This window comes from Alligator mississippiensis, chromosome 12 (assembly GCF_030867095.1).
Source record: "Alligator mississippiensis isolate rAllMis1 chromosome 12, rAllMis1, whole genome shotgun sequence".
Lineage (NCBI taxonomy): Eukaryota > Metazoa > Chordata > Crocodylia > Alligatoridae > Alligator > Alligator mississippiensis.
The window spans coordinates 6,565,837-6,581,797 of NC_081835.1; the positions used below are offsets into that span (position 1 = coordinate 6,565,837).

The 15,961-nt window shown below is 42.5% G+C and overlaps 1 protein-coding gene and 1 long non-coding RNA gene across 3 annotated transcripts in view; one reads left to right on the top strand and one right to left on the bottom strand.

Moving 5' to 3' along the window:
• Positions 1 to 15,961, top strand: part of LOC109286205 (uncharacterized) — a 372,088-nt gene that overhangs the window by 29,213 nt on the left and 326,914 nt on the right. The gene's annotated exons all lie outside the window — the stretch shown is intronic.
• MDFIC2 (MyoD family inhibitor domain containing 2) overlaps positions 9,571 to 15,961 on the bottom strand; it is a 51,458-nt gene continuing 45,067 nt past the window's right edge. Inside the window, exon 5 of the mRNA XM_019499643.2 lies at positions 9,571 to 10,313. Within this exon, the coding sequence (XP_019355188.2) occupies positions 10,054 to 10,313 (260 nt within the window). The 3' untranslated portion in view covers positions 9,571 to 10,053. The remainder of the gene's footprint in view (positions 10,314 to 15,961) is intronic.

A 15,961-nucleotide genomic window follows, 5' to 3' on the forward strand; every position in this document is an offset into this window, starting at 1 on the left:
TCTGCTTTCAGCTGCTTCTTTCTCCTCCTTTCTGTCTTTTAAGCATCCTTCTTCCAACCTGCTTTGCATCTGTAAGGAAAGGGGCTTCATGGTATTGGTGTGGCTACCATACTCCCATCGCTGTTGCACCGGAGCACTGCCCCTCTATACAGTGATCTGGAGCACTGTATATGGGGTGGATGGAGGAAGGGGTCCCTTCTTAACCCCCCAGTCTCAGTTTCTCCAAAGTCTTCTGGTTTTTGAGGGGGAAGCTAAGATGGGTTTTCCCTTTGCTATGATCTCCTTTCCCCCTTCCCTGTTATACACTTCCATACAAGGGCCTGAGAAGAAGATCCCTTCCTAGAGTCAAAGTCAGCCGGCAGTTATTCTGAAGCTATAACCAGGTTTCAGTTCTTTCCCACCATGTTTTTCCCTCCACTTACGGATGCCATATTTCAGGAAGATGTCATTTTTAACTTCTTGATACTCATTGATTCATCCTCAGGACAGCTTTGCAGGGTAGGAGTGAAACCTTCCTTTTAGAAAAGAAAACAGAGGGAAGAAGGATAAGTAATTCCCTCAAGGCTATGGATGGATGCCATGTTGGGACAAGCAATTACAAATCGGATATTCCTGTTTTCCCAACTTATACCCCAAAGAAGGAAAAAGTGTTAACTGAGGTTCAAGACGTCTCAGTTCTCCTCTGAAAATAACATAGAGTTTATCAAGTTCAAGGCAGAAGACTAGTCAGGTTGTCTCATCTCAGCGTTGCTGACTAAAGACCATCTGTGTATCTTTTCACTTCCAGGACCTTATACAGAATAGTATTCTGATGCCCCCGGAAAAGGTTTCAAAGCATCTGGCATGGGTGCAAACCAATGCACAAGGGCTAGCAAAGCTTGCCAGCATCACTCCTCCTCCAGCTGCCCATGCTGCAGAAAATGTTTTACAGCCGTTGTGAGCCCGTAGAGGTCCTGGTTTCTGGTGAGTAGCTAGAAGCTGCAGGGTGAAAGAGCAGCCTCAGAAATGCAGCTGGTCATTAAAGTCCACTTTATAAGAAGGAAACTCTCCAGTTCTGTAGGAGGGAGGCATGATCCATGGACGCTGGATGGAAACAGAGCAGGCTTGGTGGGAAGAGGGGAATTCCAAGGAAATGTGGGTTTATGAATAGACTTCCAAAGGCAAGTCCAATTCCAGGGGTTTTTGGCTTGCTCCTCTTGGGGTCATTTATGAGGAAACTCCAAGATGGGGAAGCAGGACAACTTGATTCCCCCTAAAAATGATGAGCACCAGTCTGGAAAGCATTGCACAGAGAGCTGCAAATGTTGGTCTTGCATGAAGTCAATTGATGTCCATTTTGAGCAACAGCTTTCACAACTGGTTGGGGATTTCATCCTCACGTCTGAAGTGCTAGTCAAGGGCCAAGGTATAACGATAAATAATGCATGGCATAGAATTGGGATAGTTTCAAGGAAGTTTTAGTACTGTGTCACCATCTGCTGACCTTCATGTACCTTCCTCCTATTTTGCTTCTCTCCTGAACTCTAGCATGTCGGTCACCTCTGGGCGACATTCGTGCAGCCTCTTTTCCTTCCTGTTTGCTCTCTTAGCACCCTTACAGCTTTATTTGACGACATTCAGATAAAAAGCATGGCTGCCAGCTAGTAAGAAGAATTCCTGCTGCCTAAATTGCAAAGCTTACCCCCTTAAGAGTCCATGTTCATGTTGTGTCCCTACTGCCAGCAATTTGGGGGTTGAACCTGAGCCTGTGTCCTGTCCTGACACGCACACAAATCTAACTCCTCATCTGCCAGCTCTGTACATTTTCTGACTGCCAAGACTCTAGACGTATTGTTCGAGATTACTGCACGATGCCATTAGGGCAACCAGGTTAATGACTCGATGTAATGTTAATCTCGGCATTGACTAGGAGCGACTGCTATAGCTAAACTAGTATCACTACATTTAGGCTGCTTAATGTGATTCAGATTCATCAAATGAATCTCCTTGCTGTTGCTATGCTGAACATGATGCTCCATCGTACAACCCTTGCTATTGGTTAGAAGTCCCTGGAATAAAACAGATTTAAGCTGCTTTTCGTGCTCAAATACTATACATACGGTAATAAATGCAAATAAAAATCTCCCTCAAATCTTGCCAGCCTGTGTCCTCTCTTTCCTATGTAGCACCTAAGGACACTGCTATTCTTCTTCATATCTATCCCTTTTGTCACAGTCTCTTTAACCTCTAAAATATATATGTAGTCTAGATGGGCAGTGATGCCCAGACCTCCAAGCAGCTGCCTCTTAATTGGTGCATCCAGTGAACTTGTCCTAAATTTCTTGCAGAGCCTTTGCTTTGTTTGACTTGGCAAGTGATACTGGGAGCTTGTTTTTCATGTGTCAAGTCTGCTAGTGGTGATTTGGGGGATGGAGGGGTGTACTTCTGGAAGATTTGATACTTTTACTTCCCCTCAATAGATGCATTCAGTCTTTGCCCTGATTTGCAATGAATAGGGCAGCAAAGGCTGTAGTCACAGGAGGGAGGTCAGCATTGTGTATCTTTTTTTGAACCACTTTGTCGACTCAATAGAAAATCGTCCCCCTGCTCTGAAATTCCATGGAGTATCTAAGAAAAACTTGTAGAAAGGACATTTATTACTGTAATTTCTCTACAGCCCAAATAATCAAATTCTTGCTAAATCACAGGAATATAAATAAGGCACCCTGTATTTACCCAGAAACAGCAGATAGAGACAATTACTGTGAGAAGTAATTATAGTTCATGGTAATGTCCACATCTTCCCAGTCTAGGTTTTCAGTCAATGAACTAAACTAGAAGAGTTTAACATTGCCTATCTCAGATGATGAGTGACCTAACTACCTGGAACTTGGAGTCCTTATGTTGCTTAAACATGAGTAAGAGGAAAAAGAGGGGCTGATGTGAAACCACCTCTCCCGAAGCAGATGGTTGTCTGTCTCTTGAGGTGTCTTTACACATGCTCCGAGGGTGCGGGTATGGGGGGCGGACTTTAATTAGTGCAGCTTTGAGAGCCGTTCTAATCAAAGCACCCCCCAGCATCTCGACTATTCAGCATCCCATGCTTCAAAATGATGGTGGGGGTGCTTTAACTAAAGCTCATTCAACGAGTTTTAGTTAAAGCATCCCCCACTGCCATTTTAAAGTGCAGGGATGCTGAATATATGAGATGGGGAGGTTGCTGGAGTGTGTTAATTAGCACGATTAATCGAGTCTATTAATGGACCAGGCATCTGGCTGGGGTCATCTGACCCCAGCACTCTTTCCTGCCCATGCAGAGGGTTGGACGCGATCTGTTGAGGTCCCTTCCAACCCTAGCATCCATGAATCGATGAGTCTGCTCCGACTTGCTGTAATTACAGTGCATCGGAGCAGCATTCCCACACATCTGCAGGCACTCCAGGCAATCCAAATGGCCTCTTTTGGCCTTAAATCTACCAATCCATGTCACTACAGGATTCTGGCTCTGAGCAAAGTTCAAAGTCCAAAGAAGTACGCGTTGCTAGAAAAAAGGCAATTGCACCTTTCCAATATCACTAAACAAGTTCTACTAGCACTTGAATGCAGTCCCAGGCACATGCAAAAGAAATGAGGGAGTATTAAGGAAAATCAGAGGGAAAACGAGTCCGCGTTACAGCTGTCCCCACAGGAAAGTTGCAATCTCCGTTTGGAGGAGAATGCAAAAAGCACGCGGCATACCTGTTACTGAGAGGAAAGCCAGGTTTGGGCTTGATTTCAAGTGTTATAGACACTGTCCTGAAGGTTGCGTGCTGAGCAACACGGTTTTTCCACAGAGCTGATTAAGAGGCCGTGCCACCAAAAATCCTGCTTTGGGGTTGCTTAATTTTTCCAACCTCTACAGGGCAGACAATTGGTTCAATGACTGCCTAAGATGTTTGGAGAAGCACTAAACTAAGGGAGCATTTTCTTGGCCATAATTATAATTGCGATTGTACCCTGAAGCCTCCCAACAGCAGCTGAAGTTTTTAACGTGAAAATCGAGTTCTAAATTGCTAAGAGAAGGACTCTGGAAATCCACCTCGTCTCCTCTGTCTCAGTCCTCTGTCCTCGCCTTTCTTTTACCCAATTTAAATGGCAAATGAGCACAAGGGCCTGTCCCTTCCAGTGTGTGTGTAGAGTATTTGCCACAACAGGGCCCTGATTTAGAGCTGGTCGTAACTAGGGATTTCTCTTCTGATGCTCTGAAACATTTCCTGTCGATTCAGGATGAAAACGAGATGTCAAGCTTTCTCATGTAGAGGAAATTCCAAAGTATTATTATTACTTTTTTTCTTTATTTTAAATGAAACATAGTAGCCAGGTATTACCATTACCGAGGACTTCCTGTGCTGTCCAGTCTCAAGAGAAGTGTTCAAGGTGCTCTAGCACAGAGGAGCTCCAATGTTGCTCCCAACTCCCTGGGAAGCCCACCAGGTCAGCTGTCAAGAAATGAAATAGGTTCATTTCCCGTGATTGAAAAATGCTTCCACAGCCGTTTGGGTGTTTGACAAATGAGCAATTTTTGATGAAAGAACCATTTCTGTTGGGAAGTTCATAACCACTTCTAGCTTTGCCTACATTTGGGGCCTGCATTTTGAATAATAGCCATAAGGCAGCTTGTTAAGCTTTGAATTAAATGCCCATCCTTGGTTTTTCTGTCCATGATTTCCAGTGCACACATCCGCTCTTCATGCTTTGGCTTCCAGTCGCTTCTTACTGCTCTGACCCACTGAAAAGGAATTATTGCATAGGCACTTTCCAACTGTCATATATAATATGTGTATGTATGGATGGTTGTGTATACATATTACATATTTCAGATCCATTTTTCTGGCCTGAGTTGTCAATCAAGGTGAGGTATCAAAGGTTAACTTCTTTCCAACTAGAATTTGCAAGAAGTAAGTTAGATTTGACTTTACTGTGCCATGATAAACTCTGTGTAGTCTATCTTTTATGATGGTAAAATACATTTTCCATGACTTAAACCTTTGTGGATTGGTGCTAGGCTAAGGGCAATTAGATTTAACATCTCTGGAAGCTCCAAAGGCATTTTAAAGGACTCAGTCTTTTGTTCCAACTCTAGCTCTCAAAGAGACTGAGACATTTTTGGAATGAGTTTTGATGGACTTGTATGAAAATTTATATGACTAAGAATTGGATTTGTTCCTCTGGAATATTACAGATTATTTTTATGTTGGAATTACATAAGTGTGCAGAGCTTCATACAGTTGGCTTAATGTAGCTAAAAATATACCTCGTGCTTTCCATTTGGAAGGTAGCTGAAATTTTCCAGTTTCCCCCCTCATTTAACCATGATTTTATGGTGTGTATGGGTTATAGATGATAGGAAACTCTGAATTATATAATAAAGCGAGGGTTTGAAGATGGATTAATAGTTGATTATATCACTGGGGAGATGAATGTTGATGTGTGTTTTTCTGCGTTTCTGATTTTTAAACTCAACTGAAATGATATATTCATAGAATTTTTATTTTTTTTTCAAAAGGATCTATATGCAAACTAGGACATTACTGGGCAGCTCATAAAAAATGATAATGAAAGAGGAAGCAGGAAACCATAAGAATGACTGACTGAAAAGGTCTGGTTTTGCTCATTCTTCTCCAGTGCATAACACAGCACATTGATCTCTAGTATGATACAAAAGGGTAGAGATTATGCAGCCAAGTGGATTTAGTACCTAGAACTATTGTTCTAAATTACAGACCACTTGCAATCTTTGCTATTGCCTAAAGCAATTGATATCCATTACACATATAAAAACTTCCCCGGTGTCTGTCTGTCTGTCTGGAATGTATTTTTAGTAGGCTTGACCGACTGGGTCATTTTTTTTGGCAAAGCCAAAAGATTTAATGGAGTCTCTCCAATCAGTTCTCAAGAGAGAGAAATTACATGAAATCCTGCCTTCTTTAAAATTAAAAAAATGGACGTTTTGATATACTTCCATTCTGCCAAACAATTCCAACTGTTTTGTTTTTGCCTCAACACAGAAGAAAAATATAGTTCAGCACCTTAAAAGTTGTCACAAAACAAAATTGTTCTCAATATTTACCGTATATGTGCATTACTATATCAATCAATCATGAAGATTATGATTTTGAGGAGATGATGGATGCACAAATTTCTGGGATTAGGATGAACAGAGAATATTCCTATTAATTAGCCATGCTCTTATTACTCAACTACAGCAGGTATGGTATCAAAGGGGAAGCATTAACAGGGTGTTTTAGTGTGAGAGTTTTAAATGTGTATAAGATGAAACCTATTTTTACACCATGAAATGAAAATCTCTGCTCCTTCTCCCCGTCCCCCCCGTTCTGCCTTTCCTAAGATGGACGTCACTTTAGCTTATATAGTTTTTTCATATTTATATTAGATTTAAATTCTGTCCTTTCTCAGCTATGCTGTGCTAATGGATTCCACTCTTGCTCTTTGTACAGTTGATCTAATAATATTTTCCTTTCTGTTCTCTGCCATTATTTTTATTTCTTAGAAAAACATGGCAAAGTTGGCAATATAGATTCTGTACACACTTTAATGACATTGACAGTAATTTTCTTCTGCACTTATATGATTCTTTTTCCTTTTGTGTCATGTTCATTTTAATATAATGCTTCTTGGGGATGAGCCTAAATTGCAAGATTCTCTAATAACGTAGCATAGTTTTTCAATATTACTTTGTCACTAAGGTGTTCTGTTCTGGCAGGCCACCATCTAAAGGTTTGTACAACACTTGATTTTTAGTGTTATAAAATACAACATGATCTAGTGGGCATTGAATAAGACTAGGAATTCAGAATCCAGATTTCTCTGGCAATATTTGTGCGTCTCTTTCCCCTGCTGCACAACAGGGATGATGAGGGTTGTTCACCTTTGCAAAGCAGTTTGGCATCTGCTAATAAACTCTGGTATATGAATTCCATTTTATGTCCCTATTTACACCCATGCATTAGGTTTAATGGAAAGGGGGCAAGCTTGGTCATTCATTTTAAGAATTATCCTTATTTTTATTTCAAAGTGGTTACAAGACACCAGCTGATAACTCTGGAGAACAAAGTCCTTTATCAACATAGCACATGAAGCACAGGAACTGTTTTTTGTTTTTTTTTCAATTGTGCCTAAACCCTGTAGATAAGTTGATTTGGGGGCAGGAAAGGCTCTGTTTACATTGAATCCTTGGCATCTTTTCTGGAAGGAGAAGGAAGCAGACAATCATAGGGTGCTTTTTGTGCTGGGGCACATGTTCATCAGCAGTTGACGTAGACCTACCGACTCATTTTCCATGGGCCATGGAGCACGCATCAAATGGCAATAAGTCTGACCCCTGGGCCGCAAAAGGAAATCTAGGATTAGGATGTAGGATAAATTATGGGTATTTTGCCTTTAATTCTTATGTCATATTTATCTATACTGGATAGTAAGATAATGTACAATTTCTGGAACGAAGTCTGCCTTAATAGTAGTGCTATTGTGATTTATATTAGAAGAATGCCTGAAGGTCCCAATCCATTTGATGTTCCTATAATAAGAAACTTACTTTGAGAGCGAGAAGTCTAAACTGCACTTGATACAGGGTAAAATGTAGGCAGTAGACATCAAAGACCCAACTTGTTTGGTTTATTTAAAAAAAAAATGTAGTTCTCTTACTTAATATATTGGCATAGCAATAGAGGAATATAACTCCAAATATTTTCCATGGCATATTCCATGTTTTGCTCTATTTCGGATAGCAGAGTCCCATCATCATGCATGATGTTGGTCATTTTGGTAAAATTAAGCATGTCTGAGAGGGTATCAACTTTCCCAGAGCTCCAGGGCAAGTAAAAGAGTCAAGAAAGTAGCATGTGCTCCTCTATGTACCTTGAGAGTTTTATGGGCTGAGCAAATTCCCCAAATAATTTACAATATAATCTATGCTGTGTTTGTCTTGGGGGGTGCAAAGACACTTCCTCCTTGGAAATGATCCAGAGTAATGAAGCTCCTGAACGTGTTCTTGAATTCCACTTCCCATGGTTTTAACACCTTCACTGAGATGTGAAATACAGCATGAAGACGACAATAGGACACCTGAGCCCAGTTTTACAAAGCCCCATACATGGGGGGCCCCAGCCTTGCTTTGTGATGCATGTGCCTTTGAGTAGTCCCATGGTGGTCAATATGGCTGAGCTGTTGCTGTGTGTATTATATTGCTTATGCTTGTTGAAATCAGTTAGACTGATGCATACTGTAACTGCTCTTGTGCAAAGGGGTTGAAGGATCCAGCCTTTTCTTGCTAAATCCCTCCCACCCCATTATCCTGCTCAAAGTCTACCCCACAGTAGCGCATCTGGCTCAAGCAAAATGTCTGTGAGGTTTGGTTGGCGCTCTGTCCTCTCATGCGTCTCAGGACTTCAGACCCAATGCTGAGATGCTGGAACTCAGTGCAGCTGCTTTGAAGCTTAGCTGATTTATACCATCTGAAGAGCTTGCCCTGCCTACCATCTACACTTTCTGAAGTGATTCCTATTTTGGATGCTGTGGGATTTTTTTTTTTCTCCTGAAATTGGTAGGAGATCTTGCGTGGAGATCTGTTGGTGCACGTGGAAAGTAAACACTGCCTAGAGCAGGCCAGCTTTCATTAACCTTGCACTGGGCACATCTACACGTTCATTAATGCTCCATAATTATGGCACATTACCTATAATAACAGGTACTAACTTAATTGGCGATACTGCGCAGTAGCGCTGGTGCACTTTTTTTATGATGCTAATGCGCAGTAGACTCATTCTACTGCACATTAGCACAGTTGTTACTGCACATTAGTGTGGCAGGCAGAATTAGTCTACCGGGCCTCTAGCAGCTCGTGTAGATGCACCCAACATGATCAAACAACTTTCGTATTTTCTTTTTTAGCCCCTGTGTGGGTTCCCCATCCCTTGGAGCTGAATTTGCATTCTTCTGTTGTAATGCATGTTCATTTTTTATTAATTATCAGACCCACTATCAGAAAGCAAAGATTATAGAGGCGATTTAGGGGCTAAACTAAACACAGTCAGGATCAATATTGTTGTTTTTTTTTTTTTAATCTCTTGAGCACTGGTAGAAATGTCTGGTTTCTGATGCTGGGAGAGATCGCACTGTTCTGCTGTTTATAAAAATCATATGACCGAAAAGTGGGCCAAAGACCAAGAGTTGTTGGCTATCTGTAGGGTATTTCTCCCCTTGCAGTGAGCACTCGGTTTCCATTAATGCTAATTATAGTTAAGGAGCTCTTTCCTACAACTAATGAATGATACATATAGCCTCTTATTATATAACACACACACACGCACACACACACACCACACGCATGCGCGCGCGCACACACACACACACACACACACACAGAGTAATATGCTCTTGAATTGCTGTACCCTGTTAAAATGCATCCTCTTCAAAATTCACTGGAGATTTTTTTTTTTTTTAGAGACATTTGCTGTAATTACCGCTAGCAGTTTCTAATTCATTTAATTTTCTTTTCTACCTAAACTGAGCACATAAGTATGCTTTAAGAGATTGAATAAATAAATTTTTAATTATAAAATGATGTTATATCATACATTATTAATAATAACCAACAATGTGTAATACATGTTTATGTATGAATCCATTAGGAAGATGAGCTAATATATATCAATCCTAAAAGAATGGTCTAATTTGTCCTATGTTTGTGGATTGGGGGAATCCACGGTGGATGCAATAAGAGAGGTTTATAAAAATGGAAGATTGACACTGGGTAAAGCATTTAGCACGCTTGGTCCTTAAGAATTTTGTTTTCATGTATTGTGAAGTAGGAGGCAGGTTTTTATTCCTTATTGGCTTCTGCAGGTTCTGAAATCATAAACAGAATTTTCTTTGGGAACGTTATATTGTATTTCCAAGGGGATGCAGCATAATGCATACAACCCCGGTTAGCAAATGCTGAAAAATCATAGATCCTTTGTACCGTGCCTGTTTCCCTTCAGACAGTTTTGTGGAAATTCTGTCAATTGTTTTCTATTAGCGATAACAAACTTCAGAAATCTCCAAGGCGAGTTCCAGGCATTCGCCAGTCTCATGGCAGGATTCAAAAATGCTGCAGTCAATATCACAGTCACAATTGCAGTCGTTGTTGCTGTGGTTTTCATTGGAGGTCTGGTAATACCTGTTGGATGGGCAGCATGTGTTTGTCAACCAGTTTTCACAGGTATTGGGCAGCATTATAAGAAAGTCCCAAAATTGGCAGAACAAGCAGGCCAGGATAAGTGTTGCACATTCATCTAAGAGAAACAAAAAGTAGTGAGAGGCAATTAAAAACAAGAAGATGTGAGTCATTATTCCGGATTTAAGTTTGCGTGACCGTAATCAGAACGATGCACGGAAGGAAGAAATGTTGCAAAATACAAGCAAAGGTTGACGTATCATTTTGAAAACCGCACCGGTAACAATATTAAACAAAATGATCTATTGTGGTGCTTGGGCCGGGTAGAAGAATATTCTGATGTTTTCGGTGAAAATCTTCAGTTCGAATGAAACCCAGTTTTGTATCGGGCCTCCAAGTCCTTGTTGGGGCTTTGGCCCTCCTGGTTTCTGCCCCTTTTCTCTCTAGCTGGGTCCGTAGCACAAGGCCCACTATTTTGGACCTCAACTTGTGGGACCCAGCCTTTGTTTCACCTATCCCGGGTTGGCCTTCTCTGCTTCAGGCTGCTTTTGGTGTTTTCCCTGCTCCAGGCCATGGCCCTCCTGGCTTCAGCCTGCCTCTGCTCTCCCCTGTGAGCTCTGGGGTCCTGGCCCTGGTCTTGCCCTACTCAGGCAATGGGCTCTGACCCTCCTGGCTTCAGCCCATCTTTTTCTGCCCCCTCTCGGGCTATTGGCCCACGTGGCCTGAACTACTCATTACTAGTGTCTGAACCCCGTCAGGACTTCAGGCTCAGCGGGCCACTCGGGCACCCCACTGAGCCTCGCACCCCTGCCCCCTGGAAGGTTCAAGTCTGGGGTGTGCTGCTCAGGTCATCCCTGTGGCTTAATCCTGGTACATGCTCAGGCACCCCACTGGCCTCCTCATCACCCCTTGCAGTCTCCCCCAGTCCACCAGTTAAACTGGAAGCAAAAAGGCCAATTCCCACTTCAACAAAACTTTCCCTGCTCAGGCAAAACTTTTAAATTAGACCAAAACGCACGCTACTGCTTTAAACAAAAACCCTCCCCGCACTGGGTAAATAAGCACTGGAGCAGCCCTCAGCCCCTGGGGCTCTCCTTTCTCGGCTCATGGAGGATCTAGCCTCTGTCCCTTAGCCGGTCTCTTTGGAGAGCTCCATTCCCTTCCTGCACTGCTCCTTCCAGGCCGCTGGCTTATCTAGCCCTGGGGCGCTGCCCTACCTGGGCCACGCGCATTGGTGATGCGTAGGGGGTGCACATGTACCCCATGAGCATGGCAGTGCACCCCTGGGAAAAGGCACCACCAACACTGCTGGCAGCGTCTACGGGCAGTCGCTCCTTGCCACCCCCCCCGCCGCCAACAGCACCATGGCTATCGCTGCCACGCTCCTGCCACCAGCAGCGCCACCACTGCCTGCAGGAGCCTGCCATGACCCCCCAGCCTCTGGGGGCATGTGGCATTCATGGTCATGCAACTCCCTAGCCCACACAGCGGTTCCCTTTTTTAATCTAAAGGACAGCTCATTTTTCCCCATCTCAGTTTAGGTCTGCTACGTGCAATCTCTTGCCCCAGCTCTGTATCTGTCTACACAGGAGGCCAATGTTTCCTCCCCTTTTTAGTAACGGGAGCCTCAGGCTCCTCATTACAGGGACTTATGGACTACAGGTCTCTTTAGCTGGTCCTCCACGTAGGAATGCATTTCACTCAGGGAAGAGATTCTGCACTGCGTTCTTGCAAAAAACCGTTAAGCATGGCTTCAGCGTGGTGATGGGAACATGACATCTGCAGAGGCTACGGAGTAGTAGATTTCAATTTTTCATACAAGAATTTGCAATTATACATAGAAATTCTCAGAGGCAATTTGGCAAACTCTATGCAGAGAGAACTTCCTGTGGGAATTTTTTCGCCTACAAGTCAAGATTTCAGGATTGTGCCCTTCGTATTTAACTAATACCCTCTGGGTTGTCAGCACTTCATGGTCTGAACCAATGCTCATGTCAGTCAAGAGGAAAAAAAAACAACCCCATGCACTTCAACAGTGTTGGTTTAGGCCCTAAAAGTCTTCTAAGCGATTAGTTATGAGTTTTTCATAAGGAAAAGGTCAGTTTGGACTCATAAGAGTCTGTATATCTGATTCATAAAATTAGACGTGGCAAATAGATGAGAATTTAAATGAGCTGAGAGGTGAGAGCAGAGCTCACTTGTGGAACGGGGAAATTCAGCACAGATTCATCATCTGCTTATAGTTTGATTTTATAAGGAGTCTAATTCAATAAAATGTTTAATAAGCGCTCGTTTGCCACGTTTGCCAAAGCAGTGGAGGAAAAGGAACTGTACAGGAGAAAGTGTATGTAGCGCAGCATGTGTCTGCTCAGGCCCCTGTGCTCAGAGCTCAACCTCCCTCTGAAATGGGCTTTTCACCTCCTTAATCAGGTACCTGTTAATTTTTTAAAAGGAGAGAAAAATGTGGGGAAAAAAATATCAACCAGGAACGATACTTTAGAAGGAAGCCTTTCTGTTTCCAGCATTGAGTTAGGTACACACTTTCTTACACGTTAGTATGCATCAGCCCCAGCAAGTCTAGCTCATGACTAGTGTAATTGTCCCATAATGCTGCAGGTGCTTTGGCAATCATTCCGTGCTTGCAGCATATATAATGTCCCCTATATGGCTGCTATAATATGATCCCTCAGGGGTTGATTGTAAAAAAGCTCTCCGCACCCACAATTGGAGCCAGAGTTTTTAGCAGCCAAGCTTCCATTTAGGTACCAAGAGTTTCTGTGCCCTTAGCAACTACCATTGTTTCCATCTCCTTCAGCTGGAGCTGCTGGGAGCCCTTCAGAAAAACTGACCACTTGTTTGGGTGCTGCCCTCGTCTGTCCCTAGCCCAGCTGTTCAAACGTTCAAAAAGCCCGAGCCTGAATTGATTGAATCTTTGCAGGTTAGTCTAACCTGCAGAGATTGAACTGATTTGCAAGTGGATAGACATTCATTTTCCATTCTAGAAATACAGGGGCATGCTTGCAGTGGGTCAGGCCAGAAGGCCAGGAGCACCAGCAGGCCCAGTAGCCACCCACCGTGGGGACTTGCTGCAGATGTGCAGGTGGGACAGGAAGGGGCAGGAAATAAACTCCTTCTGTGATCTCACTCCCTGGGGCAACTTGACAGAGGCGGCTGCCCCCTCCCCCTCCTCCTCGCTGCTCCAGCGGCAGAGGTCAGGGCATGGCCCCATTAAGAGGAAGGGGCTTAATTCCTCCCTCCATCCCTTCTGGCCCTGGGGACGTAGCTGGGGTCTGCCAGCCTTGGCCACTGCCTCCGCCTTGGCTGCTCACCCACAGACAGGCAGACCCCAGCTACGGTGGGGTGGGAGGGGAAGGAGGGAAGAATGAATCCCCTTCCTGCCCACTTTGCCTTAATGGGACCATGCCAGGACACATCTGACCATGTCCCCGCCCCCGCTCAGGTTAGAGAGCAAAGGGGCGGGGTCAGCCCTGTTCTTTGGAGCAGCCAGCACAGTCCAGTCCAGGTCTGTGGAGCATGCTGGGATGCTGGAGGACTATGGTTTAACTTAAACCAGGAAGGGGTCTGGGACAGAATTTGCATAAATCGGTTTGACCCGAATCAGTTAAGTTTGATATTGTTCTCAACCATGTTTTATCTTAAATCGACGTCAGCCATTTTGAAACTGGTTTATGTGCACTGAACTTCTGTTCTGTTACAGGTTTAAACCAGCTTCTGACCAGTTAAACCGGTTTGTTTGTAACTTCTGTCTCTAGTCCTGGACTGTGTTCCCCCTCCCTGTGTCCAATATTTGGGACTTTCTTCTATTTTACATACAGAAACCAGGAACATAGCCACCACTATGCTACTCTCCATTCTTTGCTGCTCAGCGAAGGTGGGAGTCTCAAATCTTTAAGTAGTCCTTTCAAGTCTGTCAGACTTCCCCAAGGATTTGCCCTAAGGTTTGCTAGGAAACCTGCTCACATGAGGTTCGAAGGTGTGAAACACTGGAGGATGCAGCCCGCAGAAATACCCATATATAGATTCCAATCCTATGAATGGAGAAACCCTGGCTTCGTGCTGTGTTTTCCCACTGACTTCAGTGGACCCAGAATTCAGTCTATAAATTGTACTCTGAGGGCCTGATCCTGTGCTTTATCCAGCTTATATGAAAGGACCAAATCAAATGATTCAGGCTCAAATCGTCTCAACATCTCATTTTCTATTTAGGAAACTATGCATCATTTTGAACTGGTTGCAGCTTAACTAGATGGACTGGGAAAATGTCATGCATATAAGACCCGAAAAGAAGTCTTCAACAATGAACATTTCTTCCTGCGGTACTTTAAAAAAAACCTATAAATGTTCCCATATTCCTTGTCAAATTATTGTGAAATAACTTATTCGACTGCATTGATTCTAACGTGACATTTTGTATAGCATGTAAAAAAAAGTTTACTGGTAGAAGTTTCCAGAATAATTTTTTTAAAAAGGCTTCCATTATAAAAAAACCAAAAAACCCCAAGAAAAGCAACCCCCCCGCCAACTCCTTTATAAAAAATAATCTATCGCAGCAGGTACAAGAGTAAATAACGTGATTGAATTTCTTTCTGTAAGTAATGTATCACCAGCAATGTTATCAATTTTAATACTTATTTAAATATGTCAAGATCTATTTAAGTTCAGACAAGCACAACTAACTTCCAAGTCAGTTCTTTAGAATGAGAATGACTAGATTTTGGTGATACTTAGTAAATTCATGCTTATATTTTTTTCTGAGTAAATGAACTGAAATAATTATAAAATTGAAACATTTTATAAGGTGACACTGCTGCATTTAATTGTATGAAATTTACAGTGTAGAAAATGTAATCATTTTATCCAGCAGTCCATGGTGTAATTAAGACTATTCTTTTTGGGTATCTTATATTTATTAAATTCCCCCCTTACATCTAGGTAAGATATATCAAATTCAAAATTATACATCAATTAGGGATCTTTTCAGCTTTTTTTTTTCTTTAAAGATCTGTTTCTTAATAACACTGATTTCCCAGGTTTTATTAACCTTAGTGATGCTCACATAATTTTAAGAGAATAGATGTAGTTCTTTGGGCTTTATCCAGGAAAAGGAGCACACAAAAAGCACAAGATTTTAATAATAAAGTAATGTTTCAGCACATAGTCTGTGATGTGCAGTAAAGATGCTTTTAAATTCCCATCAGAGCACACACCATGAACTGTGCTAATGGATGTAACACATTTTGCAAAATCTGCATGTGTGAGGCTTTTTTGTCCTGTTTTAAGTGAGGTAATGTATATAAATAATAGATATTAGCAATTAAGCATCCATTCCTATGCGTTCATTTATATATTTGAAAATAAATTAGCCACAAACTGCATAAAAGAAGATGCCATCTCCTGTTTTCTCTTCTGTTTCCCCTGCTGTTTGCGAAAGGCATTATTGCATTTATCTCAGTGAGAACAATTGCCTCGCCTCTCAATCTCCACGTTATTAGATTAATTACCACAAAAGAACTATTTTTAATAATGTTGTGGGTCTGCCTTTTCTCTAAATTTACTTGCTCTCGGGGGCCTTTGGCAGTCAATTTGCTCTTCTCGCACACTGCTAAGCCTCAGTACGAGCCTGCTCCGAAGCCCGTGCAAGTCTGGGCATCTTCTCCATAGAGCGCAATAGACTTTGGTTCAGACCGTCTCAGAGTAGTTTCTATAAAATAAGCCAAATTGTCTCAGTTTTATATTTGCGTAGCC